The sequence below is a fragment of the Coregonus clupeaformis genome, chromosome 1 (assembly GCF_020615455.1).
Source record: "Coregonus clupeaformis isolate EN_2021a chromosome 1, ASM2061545v1, whole genome shotgun sequence".
In the NCBI taxonomy this organism is placed as follows: Eukaryota; Metazoa; Chordata; class Actinopteri; order Salmoniformes; family Salmonidae; genus Coregonus; species Coregonus clupeaformis.
In genome coordinates, this window is record NC_059192.1 from 43,494,471 (window position 1) to 43,508,285 (window position 13,815).

Below are 13,815 nucleotides of genomic sequence, written 5' to 3' on the forward strand. Positions count from 1 at the left end.
TCGTCGTGTTTGGAGGACAAAGAATGCTGAGTTGCATCCAAAGAACACCATACCTACTGTGAAGCATGGGGGTGGAAACATCATGCTTTGGGGCTGTTTTTCTGCAAAGGGACCAGGACGACTGATTCGTGTAAAGGAAAGAATGAATGGGGCCATGTATCGTGAGATTTTGAGTGAAAACCTCCTTCCATCCGCAAGGGCATTGAAGATGAAACGTGGCTGGGTCTTTCAGTATGACAATGATCCAAAACACACCGCCCGGGCAACGAAGGAGTGGCTTCGTAAGAAGCATTTCAAGGTCCTGGAATGGCCTAGCCAGTCTCCAGATCTCAACCCCATAGAAAATCTTTGGAGGGAGTTGAAAGTCCTTGTTGGCCAGCGACAGCCCCAAAACATCACTGCTCTAGAGGAGATCTGCATGGAGGAATGGGCCAAAATACCAGCAACAGTGTGTGAAAACCTTGTGAAGACTTACAGAAAACGTTTGACCTGTGTCATTGCCAACAAAGGGTATATAACAAAGTATTGAGAAACTTTTGTTATTGACCAAATACTTATTTTCCACCATAATTTGCAAATAAATTCATAAAAAATCATACAATGTGATTTTCTGGATTTTTTTCCCTCATTTTGTCTGTCATAGTTGACGTGTACCTATGATGAAAATTACAGGCCTCTCTCATCTTTTTAAGTGGGAGAACTTGCACAATTGGTGGCTGACTAAATACTTTTTTTCCCCACTGTATATTTCCCGTGCAATTATATTATAGCAAGGACAGTACAATTGAACATAGCTGAATAAAATAGAAAGGATATTTTTCCCAAACGATTTCCAAGGGAGTGGGCACATGCGGCTATTCTGTGTTGAGCGGTTAACAAAGAACACAGGTCCTCCTATATGCTTCATTAAGTTATTTAAGCAACTTTAGTTGTGATACAAACGTTAGCCTATACGTTTTGATTTCTAATATATTCTAAGGCCATAGCCGTGGGAAGATGTGTGGGGGTGCTGCCCGCGCTACAGACATCTATATCGGTCTGCTAATACAGGACTGGTAAAGGCCCATTGCACTTCTTTTGGGAGATTTTTATTTATTTATTATTGTTTCAGGAGGTGCTTCCGCACCCCTACTTCCCGTGCTATGTCTAAGGCTGCATGATGCGACTCTAATGATGATTTGAAAAAAGTTGCGTGAAAGGCAAGCACGCTGCTGTTTCTTACACAGCCTGCACACACTTCATCAGTCTCATTCACAATTTGACAAGCACTTCATAATATTTTCACCCATCATACTATTTTCAATTGAATCTGGTCTTTACATATAGCCTACTATATGCATTCGGAAAGTATTCTGACCCCTTGACTTTTTCCACATTTTGTTACGTTACAGCCTTATTCTAAAATGGATTAAATAGTTTTTCCCCCTCATCAATCTACACACAACACCCCATAATGACAAAGCAAAAACAGGTTTATAGAATTTTTTGCACATTTATTAAATATAAAAATTCTGAAATTCCTTATTTACATAAGTATTCAGACCCATTGCTATGAGAATCGAAATTGAGCTCAGGTAAATCCTGTTTCCATTGATCATCCTTGAGATGTTTCTACAACTTGATTGGAGTCCACCTGTGGTAAATTCAATTGAATCGACATGTTTCTGAAAGGCACACACCTGTCTATATAAGGTCCCACAGTTGACAAAAAGTTAGAGCAAAAACCAAGCCATGAGGTCGAAGGAATTGTGACGAGGCACAGATCTGGGGAAGAGTACCAAAAAATTTCTGCAGCATTGAAGGTCCCCAAGAGCACAGTGGCCTTCATCATTCTTAAATGGAAGACGTTTGGAACCATCAAGACTCTTCCCAGAGCTGGCCGCCCGGCCACACTGATCAATTGGGGGAGAAGGGCCTTGGTCAGGGAGGTGACCAAGAACCACGAGGGTCACTCTGACAGAGCTCCAGAGTTCCTCTTTGGAGATGAGTGAACCTTCCAGAAGGACAACAATCTCTGCAGCACTCCACCAATCAGGCCTTTATGGTAGAGTGGCCAGACGGAAGCCACTCCTCAGTAAAAGGCACATGACCGCCCGCTTGGAGTTTGCCAAAAGGCACCTAAAGGACTCTCAGACCATCTCTGGTCTGATGAAACCAAGATTGAACTATTTGGCCTGAATGCCAACCGTCACATCTGGAGGAACCCTGGCACCATCCCTACAGTGAAGCATGGTGGTGGCAGCATCATGCTGTGGGGATGTTTTTCAGCGGCAGGGACTGGGAGACTAGTTTGGATCAAGGGAAAGATGATCGGAGCAAAGTACAGAGATCCTTGATGAAAACCTGCTCCAGAGTGCTCAGGACCTCAGACTGTGGCGAAGGTTCACCTTCCAACAGGACAACGACCCTAAGCGCACAGCCAAGACAAGGATTGGCTTTGGGAGTCTCCTTGAGTATCCTTGAGTGGCCCAGCCAGAGCCCGCACTTGAACCCGATCTAACATCTCTGGAGAGACCTGAAAATAGCTGTGCAGCGACGCTCCCCATCCAACCTTACAGAGCTTGAGGGGATCTGCGTAGAAGAATGAGAGAAACTCCCCAAATACAGGTGTGCCAAGCTTGTAGTGTCTGTCGTGGAATATTCTAATCACGTGAGAGAGACTTTGTCATTTCTTCAAACAATCATCTTTATTCAATATCAATTTAATTTTTGCAATAATGAAGCTGGTCGACCACACACTCCGAAGTGTGTTTTGCCGAGAGCTTAACCTTTACAGAAAATGCTGGTTCTTATATAGCTGACACTAAAAATGCTTAGTCATGGCTGGTTCTACCCCTCCCATGCAGATCGGGGGCATCATAAGCCACTTTGGTTTTATCTTGTGATTATCTGCACCTGGAGTTGTTTTAACCCCAAACCTGGGTTAGTTTCCCAAATACAAGGATGAACAGGCTATCTTTATCTCAGTTACACCCACCAGATCTTGTCTATGGAATGCATGCTGTAGATCAATTGTCAGCTATCTCTAGTGACCATATGCCCCGATTAGCTGCAGGGAGCTAGTGTGGAGACCATAATAACACAGCATTAGTAGAACAGAAATGTCTTACTATTTGTATTAATATCAAACAAATCAGGTAAATACTTAATTTTTCTCTTACATTCCCCCATTTTGAGATTTTTCTCAACTTCAAAGAAAATTACAAGTTTTAAAAATACATTAAAATATAGTTTAAGAAATTCTCAGCATTTTTCAGCAGTACGAAACAAATCATGTTGATACTGAGCATACTCCCATTGGTCAGCATGGTGGAAGTAACCATTTCTGTTCCTATAGCACCATCTGTAGAAACTAAAATTAGTGTATCTTGTTGGACAAATCCAGGTAATGACTCCCGGTTTAAGTAAAATGTATTCCGTTTAGTGCCTAATGAACATGACCCAGGACAAGCATCATGATTCCACTATTTATAAGGCAACACCCATGGACTCTATGTTCCATAAGCATAAACCTGCTATAGTTCCTATTAGTATTATTATCATCAAAAATGTAATTTGGTAATGGATATAGGTCAAATAGATTAGGATCAGTTTCATTCTTAGGATCAGAGTTCACCCTATCTATTCACCAGGGCATGCTGAGAATAGTGTCAACATCTTTAGTACACAACTTCTTTACACATGTCACGATCAGCATAACAACAATAAAAACAATCAATACATAATATATTCATTGCTTAAGTATTAATATCAAACAAATCAAGTAAATACTTAATTTTTCTCTCACACGTCATACCCAAGAAGACTCGAGGCTGTAATCGCTGCCAAAGGTGCTTCAACAAAGTACTGAGTGAAGGGTCTGAATACTTATGTAAATAATGATATTTCAGTTTCTTTTTATTTATTTTTATACATTTGCTAAATACCTGTTTTTGCTTTGTCATTATGGGGTATTGTGTGTAGATTGATGAGGGGGGAAATAAACAATTTAATCCATTTTAGAATAAGACTGTAACGTAACAAAATTTGGAATTTAATACTTTCCGAATGCACTGTATGGGCTAGGCTACATGATGCATGTGATTTTGAAAGTCGGCCCCAAAAAATGTACGCTCTGTTTCTTGCCTTAGACTGCACACGCTGGGCATCATTCACAAGTGGTAATATTCTCACCCATCAGACAACAATCAATTTAATCTTTACATATAATGTAAATGTGAAATTAGTATTGATTTAGAATGGGCCGTTATCATGCACCTGTCGGGAATAAGGGCAGGGTAAAAAAACAAACATGTCATGCATTTGTATAGCGAATGGAGGACGCTTTTCTCACTGTTAATTTTCATACCTGTCAGGTAGGCTACTCCGATTTGTAAAGCGATGCAATGTGCTTAATATTAGTAAAGTTGAGCAATAAATATAGTAGACCTAGCCGATAGAAAGCTGATGGGATCCTCTTTTTTTTATAGAGGCCATCAAAGCTGTTTCTCGCGCAATAGAATAGCCTATAAAAATATAGCGCTTATACATGGGCTTATAGAAACACTTATTTCATTCCATGCATCAACCTGCTACACAACAGGTGATCCTGTTCTGCTCAAACTGAATGCCAGGGCTCTCATGAAGTGTTTGATTAGATTTTCGGATGCATTTGCATTGATGTCGGAGTGATTAGAGCGGTCTGTGACAGATAGCCTAGTGGTTGACATTACGTTGAGTGTAGTCATAATCTCCTAGACCAGGGGTGTCAAACTCATGCCATGGTGGGCCTAGTGTTTTTTTACTTTCAATTAAGACCTAGACAATCAGGTGAGGGTAGTTCCTTACTAATTAGTGACCTTAATTCATCAATCAAGTACAGTGGGGGAAAAAAGTATTTAGTCAGCCACCAATTGTGCAAGGTCTCCCACTTAAAAAGATGAGAGAGGCCTGTAATTTTCATCATAGGTACACGTCAACTATGACAGACAAATTGAAATAAAAAAATCCAGAAAATCACATTGTAGGATTTTTAATGAATTTATTTGCAAATTATGGTGGAAAATAAGTATTTGGTCACCTACAAACAAGCAAGATTTCTGGCTCTCACAGACCTGTAACTTCTTCTTTAAGAGGCTCCTCTGTCCTCCACTCGTTACCTGTATTAATGGCACCTGTTTGAACTTATCAGTATAAAATACACCTGTCCACAACCTCAAACAGTCACACTCCAAACTCCATTATGGCCAAGACCAAAGAGCTGTCAAAGGACACCAGAAACAAAATTGTAGACCTGCACCAGGCTGGGAAGACTGAATCTGCAATAGGTAAGCAGCTTGGTTTGAAGAAATCAACTGTGGGAGCAATTATTAGGAAATGGAAGACATACAAGACCACTGATAATCTCCCTCGATCTGGGGCTCCACGCAAGATCTCACCCCGTGGGGTCAAAATGATCACAAGAACGGTGAGCAAAAATCCCAGAACTACACGGGGGGACCTAGTGAATGACCTGCAGAGAGCTGGGACCAAAGTAACAAAGCCTACCATCAGTAACACACTACGCCACCAGGGACTCAAATCCTGCAGTGCCAGATGTGTCCCCCTGCTTAAGCCAGTACATGTCCAGGCCCGTCTGAAGTTTGCTAGAGTGCATTTGGATGATCCAGAAGAGGATTGGGAGAATGCCATATGGTCAGATGAAACCAAAATATAACTTTTTGGTAAAAACTCAACTCGTCGTGTTTGGAGGACAAAGAATGCTGAGTTGCATCCAAAGAACACCATACCTACTGTGAAGCATGGGGGTGGAAACATCATGCTTTGGGGCTGTTTTTCTGCAAAGGGACCAGGACGACTGATCCGTGTAAAGGAAAGAATGAATGGGGCCATGTACCGTGAGATTTTGAGTGAAAACCTCCTTCCATCAGCAAGGGCATTGAAGATGAAACGTGGCTGGGTCTTTCAGCATGACAATGATCCCAAACACACCGCCCGGGCATTTCAAGGTCCTGGAGTGGCCTAGCCAGTCTCCAGATCTCAACCCCATAGAAAATCTTTGGAGGGAGTTGAAAGTCTGTGTTGCCCAGCGACAGCCCCAAAACATCACTGCTCTAGAGGAGATCTGCATGGAGGAATGGGCCAAAATACCAGCAACAGTGTGTGAAAACCTTGTGAAGACTTACAGAAAATGTTTGACCTGTGTCATTGCCAACAAAGGGTATATAACAAAGTATTGAGAAACTTTTGTTATTGACCAAATACTTATTTTCCACCATCATTAGCAAATAAATTCATAAAAAATCCTACAATGTGATTTTCTGGATTTTGTTTCCTCATTTTGTCTGTCATAGTTGACGTGTACCTATGATGAAAATTACAGGCCTCTCTCATCTTTTTAAGTGGGAGAACTTGCACAATTGGTGGCTGACTAAATACTTTTTTCCCCCACTGTACAAGGGAGGTGTGAAAACCCGCATACACTCGGCCCTCCGTGGAATTAGTTTGACGTGTCATAGACCGAGGAAGGGGCAGGAAGGGAGGTTTGGGAGAGTGGTCTTAAACACTACTGCCTTTAATTTCCCTTTAGTTTACTCATCCACACACACATTTCACTGTGTTTCCTACAGGTGCTTTGACACTCACATTATGCCCACTTTTCACTCTCACCCTCTTCCTTCCATCTCCTTCCCACAGCTCTCAGTGAAGGGCTACAATGACAAGCAGCACATCCTGCTGAAGAAGATCATTGAGAAGATGGCCAACTTTGAGATTGACGAGAAACGCTTTGACATCATCAAGGAAGCGGTAAGCTGAGCCCCCCCACAGTTTAGAACAGTACTGATATGACCATTATATCAGATCAAATGTTTTTTTACTTTGTGGTTCTGATATTGTGTTTGACCCCATGGCACACCAGAGCTATCCTCATATGAGCGGCAGGTAGCCTAGCGGTCTCAGGGAGAGGGAGATATGCAAAAAACACATCCCCAAAATTACACATGCGTATTAATACACACTTGTACATGTGTGAAATAGGACCAATATAAGCACCCACCAAATTATTATTATGTTTTGTTTGACTCTTGACTGGGCTGAACTTTGACTCCTGGTTGCCCTTGACTCCTCCTCCAGTATATGAGGTCACTGAACAACTTCCGGGCAGAGCAACCCCATCAGCATGCCATGTACTACCTGCGTCTGCTGATGACAGAGGTGGCATGGACCAAAGACGAGCTCAAGGAGGCTCTGGACGGTGAGCCATTCTCTTTCCATCTCTCTCTCTCTCTCTCTCTCTCTCACTCACTCACTCACTCACTCACTCACTCACTCACTCACACACTCCCTATCTCTCCGCCACTCCCATTTGAATGCTGAGCCAGTGTTTGAGCTCCTCTCATGAGCTGCAGTCATTTCTCTACGGTGAAAGTCTCACCAGCAGAAGAGGAGCAGATGTACTGTCTGTAGGTTCAGTACGTTATGTGCTCTCAATGGAGCCTCGACAGATGTCCTGTGCATCACTTGAGGCTCAGTTCACCTTCTGTCTGGTTACAGTCCAATAAAACCTGTTCTCATTGTTACCTCAAATAAACCCTGTTCCCTTTCTCTGGGTCTCCAGACATCCTCAGACCCCTGTCCCTGGTTTTTAGATAGGCTACTGCTGTTTGCACCGTTTCCTACTTCCTTTCCCAGTTACCCTGGCTGCTCATCCATCACCTTTCGTCACTAACTGAATGAATCTGGGTCAGACGATGTGTGAATTCAGATGGACCAACCTACGCAGAGAGGAAGTGTGTGTGCTTGTGTTGTCTGCATATCTCCATGCTCGTGTGACTGTTTCTAGGGTGTGAGTGTACGTACATTTCTGCCCTATGTGGTGGCAGGCAGAGCCCACATGACTGCAATGCTTTTGATTCTGTTTTATCCTGATTTATGATGGCTCTGTAATTGATTGCTTCTGTCTTCCAGATGTCACTCTCCCCCGCCTCAAGGCCTTTATACCTCAGCTATTGTCACGGTTACACATCGAGACCCTTCTTCATGGCAACATCACCAAGGAGGTTCGTTTGATGTTGCAACGTTCGAGTGGACAGACTTTTGTATTATTTTGTTTGTTATAGGCAGTCAGACAAAGACCGTCACACCGCACGCACGCACACACAGACAGACATTATATGTGTAGAATGTGGATTTGTTCTATAACTGCTTATAAAGTCAGCCCCTCCTCTCCCGTATAGGTTTTAAGTGGAATCCTTATATCTGTCACAGAACCGTCACACACCGTCAATCCCTGATAAGATCCTCCGATCAAATCACACACTTTATATAATATCCAAGCTGTCCATGAACAGTCTCCCTTATCTCTGGTAATGATGCCCAGTGGAGAGTTGTCACAGTCTAGTGGAGAGGGAATTGGATGCACCAGCGGGGGCAATGGTCCACTTCATCACCATGGAGATTCACTGTGCACTGCAGGGCTCCTATTACCTTAGATGGAGCTAGTACTGCGTGGACAGAATATTGTAGCAGTGTTGTTTCCGATTCAGTGGAAGGCCATATAGATGGGCGTCTGCTATTTACCATAGAACGTGTGAGAGACGAGCGATGCGAAAGATTAGAAAGAGGAATCTTAACCAATTTTAAAGGTGGATTAATAGACTGATTTATCATTCGCACCTCTCTCACGTTTCTTTATTTTTTATTTTTCTCCAGTCTGCTCTAGGCATGATGCAGATGGTCGAGGACACGCTTATGAATCAAGCCCACACCAAGCCCCTCTTACCAAGCCAGTTGATTCGCTACAGGGAGGTGCAGGTGCCAGATGGTAGGTCAAGTTCCCTGTCCATCACTCCCATCACCCTCCGGTACCTGCCAGTCATGCCCATCCCCATGGTGACCCTGCTGAAGGTTTCTTACCCAACAGTCTGGCCTACATCAGGACCTGTGCTCGTGTAACACCTTGGTGTCAGTGACCCTCCAATGTCCTAGGGGGAAAGGCTCACTTAACAAGGGGAAATGGACATCACTGAGAAATACAATACAACACACTTTTTTCCTTAACCTCTTACACACACACACCCCGCACACTACACAGCACAACAACACACCTGTGCCACACTTTTCCTGATGACAGGTAACTTGAGCGTAGGGGAGAGGAAAAGCAGGTCTGTCTGGGTCACCTGGAAACATCCTGTGTCCTGCTGAGGGATTTTTCAGGTCTGGATCCAGCCAGACTCCAGTCCGGGACGGAATCAAGAGTAGGACTGAGGGTTGAAAACACAGAGTAAACTAACCGTGGGACGGAGAACAATTTATAGCTTCCCAACACAAAAGTTTTGAACAAGTTTAGAACTTTCAGAAACATACTTCTACTGCTTACTTCCACTCATCTTCACCCACACACTTTTTGGATTCTGAGTGCCAGTGAAGAGCTTTTACTCAGCAAAAGAGTGATGTTGGCTCAGTCTCTCCTGTCTGGAGACTTGAGTGTCATCACTGTCCTCTAGCTGAACTCTATATATAACATTCCTGTTATACACCTTTTAAATCTATCTCTGTCCAAACATGTTCTTTAGTAATTGCATATTTACAGTTAAGCCGGTGATGAATCAACCGGCTAGGTCGTTCAGAGGTCGTTGCTTATTCCTAAATGCATTTAGTTAAGCCTCAATGTTTACCGAGTCACGCATGCAGCAGTTTACACTTTGCATTTGGGTTAGCTGTTTGAGGGCCATGCCTTCTGTATTACATGTTTGGTGAATATGTTTTTTTGAAGATTGTGATGCTGCAGCTACATTTTCTGTAAGCCCTGGGTCATGTATTTATTAGGCACCAAAGGGACTGAAACTGGGAGCGACTACCTGGACGACTTGTCCAATAACCAGCACTTGTTTTCCTTTTCTGTTGCAAAACATTTTCCATTATGCCATAATGAATAAGATGCTGCCTGTGCCTTCCAGGTGGCTGGTATGTGTACCAGCAGAGGAACGAGGTGCACAACAACTGTGGCATAGAGATCTACTACCAGACAGACATGCAGACAACCCACGACAACATGCTGCTGGAACTCTTCTGTCAGATCATCTCTGAGCCCTGCTTCAACACACTGCGCACCAAGGAACAGTTGGGTAAGACCGCGCGCACACACACCAGTGGAGACCGGTCCAGGTAGGCAGGGGAGAATGGACCTCCCTTGGAAATGTCCATCGTAAAGTACTTAAACGCAAACTCAAAACCCTGCAGTGAAAAAGGGACAGTATACGGTGCATTCTGAAATTATTCAGGCCCCTTGACCTTTTCCACATTTTGTTGCATTACAGCCGTATTCTAAAATGGATTAAATCGTTTTTTTCCCTCCCCAATCTACACACAATACCCCATAATGACAAAGCAAAAACAGTTTTTTTTGGGACATTTTAGCAAATGTATTAAAAATTAATTTTTAATATGAGACTTTGTTATGAGACTCGAGATTGAGCTCAGGTGCATCCTGTTTCCATTGATCATCCTTGAGATGTTTCTACAACTTGATTGGAGTCCACCTGTACCCAAAAATGTCTGCCACATTGAAGGGCCCCAAGAACACAGTGGCCTCCATCATTCTTAAATGGAAGAAGTTTGGACCGAAGCCACTCCTCAGTTAAAGGCACATGACAGCTCGCTTGGAGTTTGCTAAAAGGTGCCTAAAGGACTCTGACCATGAGAAACTCTTTGGCCTGATAGCCAAGCGTCACACTCATCACCTGGCCAATACCATCCCTACAGTGAAGCATGGTGGTGGCAGCATCATGCTGTGGGGATGTTTTTCAGCAGCAGGGATTCGGAGACTAGTCAGGATCGAGGGAAAGATGAACAGAGCAAAGTACAGAGAGATCCTTGATGAAAGGACAATTGAAACAATTTTAGAATAAGGCTGTATTGTAACAAAATGTGGAAAATGTCAATGGGTCTGAATACTTTCCGAATGCGAGACCGTTCTTCCACGAGAAATGGTGTTGATGGTGGTGGAGAATGTTCTCTCAGGTGCCACTCCAGAATCTCCCTTAAGTGTTCAATTGGATTGAGATCTGGTGACTCTCACACACACACACTTATGCTCCTTTGAGACCTCTCTTTAAAAGTCACTGAGATCTCTTCTAGCCATGGAAGCCAAAATAATGGGTAACTGGGCATTTTTATACATGATGGGATGTTAATTGCTAAATAAACTGAGGATCACAGCTGTGTGGAAGCACCTGCTTTCAATATACTTTATATCCCTCATTTACTCAAGTGTTTCCTTTACCTGTACATGCAGTTATACACCTATAAACACATGTTCCTGAATTTACAGTGCATTTTTTCCGACTTTTACTCTGCTCTCTCCTCAGGGTACATAGTGTTTAGCGGTCCACGGCGCGCTAACGGGGTCCAGGGCCTGCGCTTCATCATCCAGTCGGAGAAGGCCCCCCACTACCTGGAGAGCCGGGTAGAGGCCTTCCTAAAAGCCACAGAGAAGTCTGTGGAGGAAATGAATGACGAGGCCTTCCAGAAACACATCCAGGCCCTGGCCATCCGCCGCCTGGACAAGCCCAAGAAGCTGGCCGCCGAGTGCGCCAAGTACTGGGGGGAGATCATCTCCCAGCAGTACAACTTTGACAGAGGTGAGCATGCGTAGACACTCAATGAGCAACCACACACCTTTACCTGAGCTGGAGGCCTAAGAGCTTTTTCCAAGTGTTAGCTGTGGGGAGTTTGGTGAGTTAGTGTCGACTAAATGGATATTCCTCCTGACCCTCCTCCTATTATAACTGCCAGGAGGCCTTGTTATATGAACAGGTGTTTTGAGTGAGATTAATTTATCACGATATTGACATTCTGGAGGATCCCTGAGGTGAAAGTTGTTGCCACCACGGAACTGCCTGCCGCACAAATTAGCATTGATTAGGCCCCAGAATAATCAGCACCCAGAGCACACCTCCACCCAGAGCACACCTCCACCCAGAGCACACCTCCTGAGTGCTGTTATGGGCTGGAAATCTGCCCTAAACCCCTGTGCGATCCAAGTAGAGGGTGATGATGACCATGTTTTCATTGTTGGAGGGGAAGGATAGGAGACTGATGGCCGCAACGGTCTGCACACCAAGGTAATGATAGGAAGTGGAGCCTAGTCAATAGTGGAATATTGTACAGCCAGGTCAGTGTGGGTGGTGACCCTGTAAAGCTATTGTGTTGCTCCTTACAGAAGCTTTTTATATAGAAGTAAGAGGGTAAGAGAGGAATTCTTATTTAAGAGTTAAACTATTTATTTCATGGTATCCTTCTGGTGATGAGTATTTAGGGACTTTGCCACTAGTTCTGTTCTACATTCATGCATACATACAAAAGTTTCCCCCCCTGTTTAGGTCTAAGCTGGAGTGATATCTCAAATCATCCACTGTTAGTCCTAAGTGTTTCCTGTTGTTTTCTAGATAACATTGAGGTGGCCTATCTGAAGACGTTGACTAAAGAAAACATCATGCAGTTCTACCGGGTGAGTAGCGCTCTCTCCATTTGCATTGCATACCACTTACGTTTTAGGTAAAGTCATACTTTCTCACACAAGCAGTTGCCATGGAGACATACAATCTTTTCTAGCTATTTTTTTCTTTTCTTCACCCCCCTCCCATTTTGAGATGTCTGCTGTATATAATTCTTACTCTTTACCATAGGACTCAATTGGTGTCTGTATGTGTGCCCATGTGCGTGCAACTGGAAGATGGCACCCTGTTTTATTTATTCCCCTCCACCACTCTTATCCTCCACGTCCTGCTTCTATTCATAGCTTTGGAGGTGACACTGACACGGTGCGCTGTGCTCATGGAATAACAACAACCATAATGAGGGGTTGCGTCACCGCCAGGGTGGTGTGTGTTTCAAGGGGATAAGGGGACCAAGGATACAGAGGCAATGAAAGACTTCCCATATTTCTACGTCAGCAGAAGCAGCACAGGCCCCATGCAGAATATTTTAATTATGTAATACATTTCTAATGCTGTATCGGTAGTAATCACATCACCATCTTTTTTTTACCACTACCTCCCTCAGTCTATTTGACTGTGGAATTCTATGTTTTGATGCAGAATACTGGGAACTTAATTCAGTGTTTCCCCTTAGGATATTTTCAGCAGCGGTGGCAAAGGTAGCTGGGGGTGGGAGGGGGGTCTGGGTGTTGCAGTGGGCGTGGCCAATGGCGCTGTCACTGACCGCACATTTTAGAGGCCATCAACTTGGCAACAGAGACTAAATGTTGCTCTTTTAAAGCTAATTTTGCCATTGGGCGGAAAGAGCAAATTGCCATTTAAAAAATAATTTCCTGCATAACTATTCACCCCCCCAAAGTCAATACTTTGTAGAGCCACCTTCTGCAGCAATTACAGCTGCAAGTCTCTTGGGGTATGACTCTATAAGCTTGGCACATCTAGCCACTGGGATTTTTGCCCATTCTTCAAGGCAAAACTGCTCCAGCTCCTTCAAGTTGGATGGGTTCCGCTGGTGTCCAGCAATCTTTAAGTCATACCACAGATTCTCAATTGGATTGAGGTCTGGGCTTTGACTAGGCCATTCCAAGACATTTAAATGTTTCCCCTTAAACCACTCAAGTGTTGCTTTAGCAATATGCTTAGGGTCATTGTCCTGCTGGAAGGTGAACCTCCGTCCCAGTCTCAAATCTCTGGAAGACTGAAACAGGTCTTCCTCAAGAATGTCCCTGTATTTAGCGCCATCCATCATTCCTTCAATTCTGCCGATGAAAAACATCCCCACAGCATGATGCTGCCACCACCATGCTTCACTGTGGAGATGGTGTTTTCGGGGTGA

At 43.8% G+C, this 13,815-nt stretch overlaps 1 protein-coding gene across 6 annotated transcripts in view; it reads left to right on the forward strand.

The window, feature by feature from the left end:
• ide (insulin-degrading enzyme) overlaps positions 1 to 13,815 on the forward strand; it is a 73,582-nt gene that overhangs the window by 55,968 nt on the left and 3,799 nt on the right. For all 6 annotated transcript variants that reach the window (XM_041879758.1, XM_041879783.2, XM_041879750.1 and 3 more), the window contains 7 exons: positions 6,676 to 6,786; positions 7,114 to 7,234; positions 7,948 to 8,039; positions 8,692 to 8,803; positions 9,939 to 10,106; positions 11,349 to 11,621; positions 12,429 to 12,490. In XM_041879758.1, coding sequence (XP_041735692.1) covers positions 6,676 to 6,786; positions 7,114 to 7,234; positions 7,948 to 8,039; positions 8,692 to 8,803; positions 9,939 to 10,106; positions 11,349 to 11,621; positions 12,429 to 12,490 — 939 coding nt within the window. The remainder of the gene's footprint in view (positions 1 to 6,675; positions 6,787 to 7,113; positions 7,235 to 7,947; positions 8,040 to 8,691; positions 8,804 to 9,938; positions 10,107 to 11,348; positions 11,622 to 12,428; positions 12,491 to 13,815) is intronic.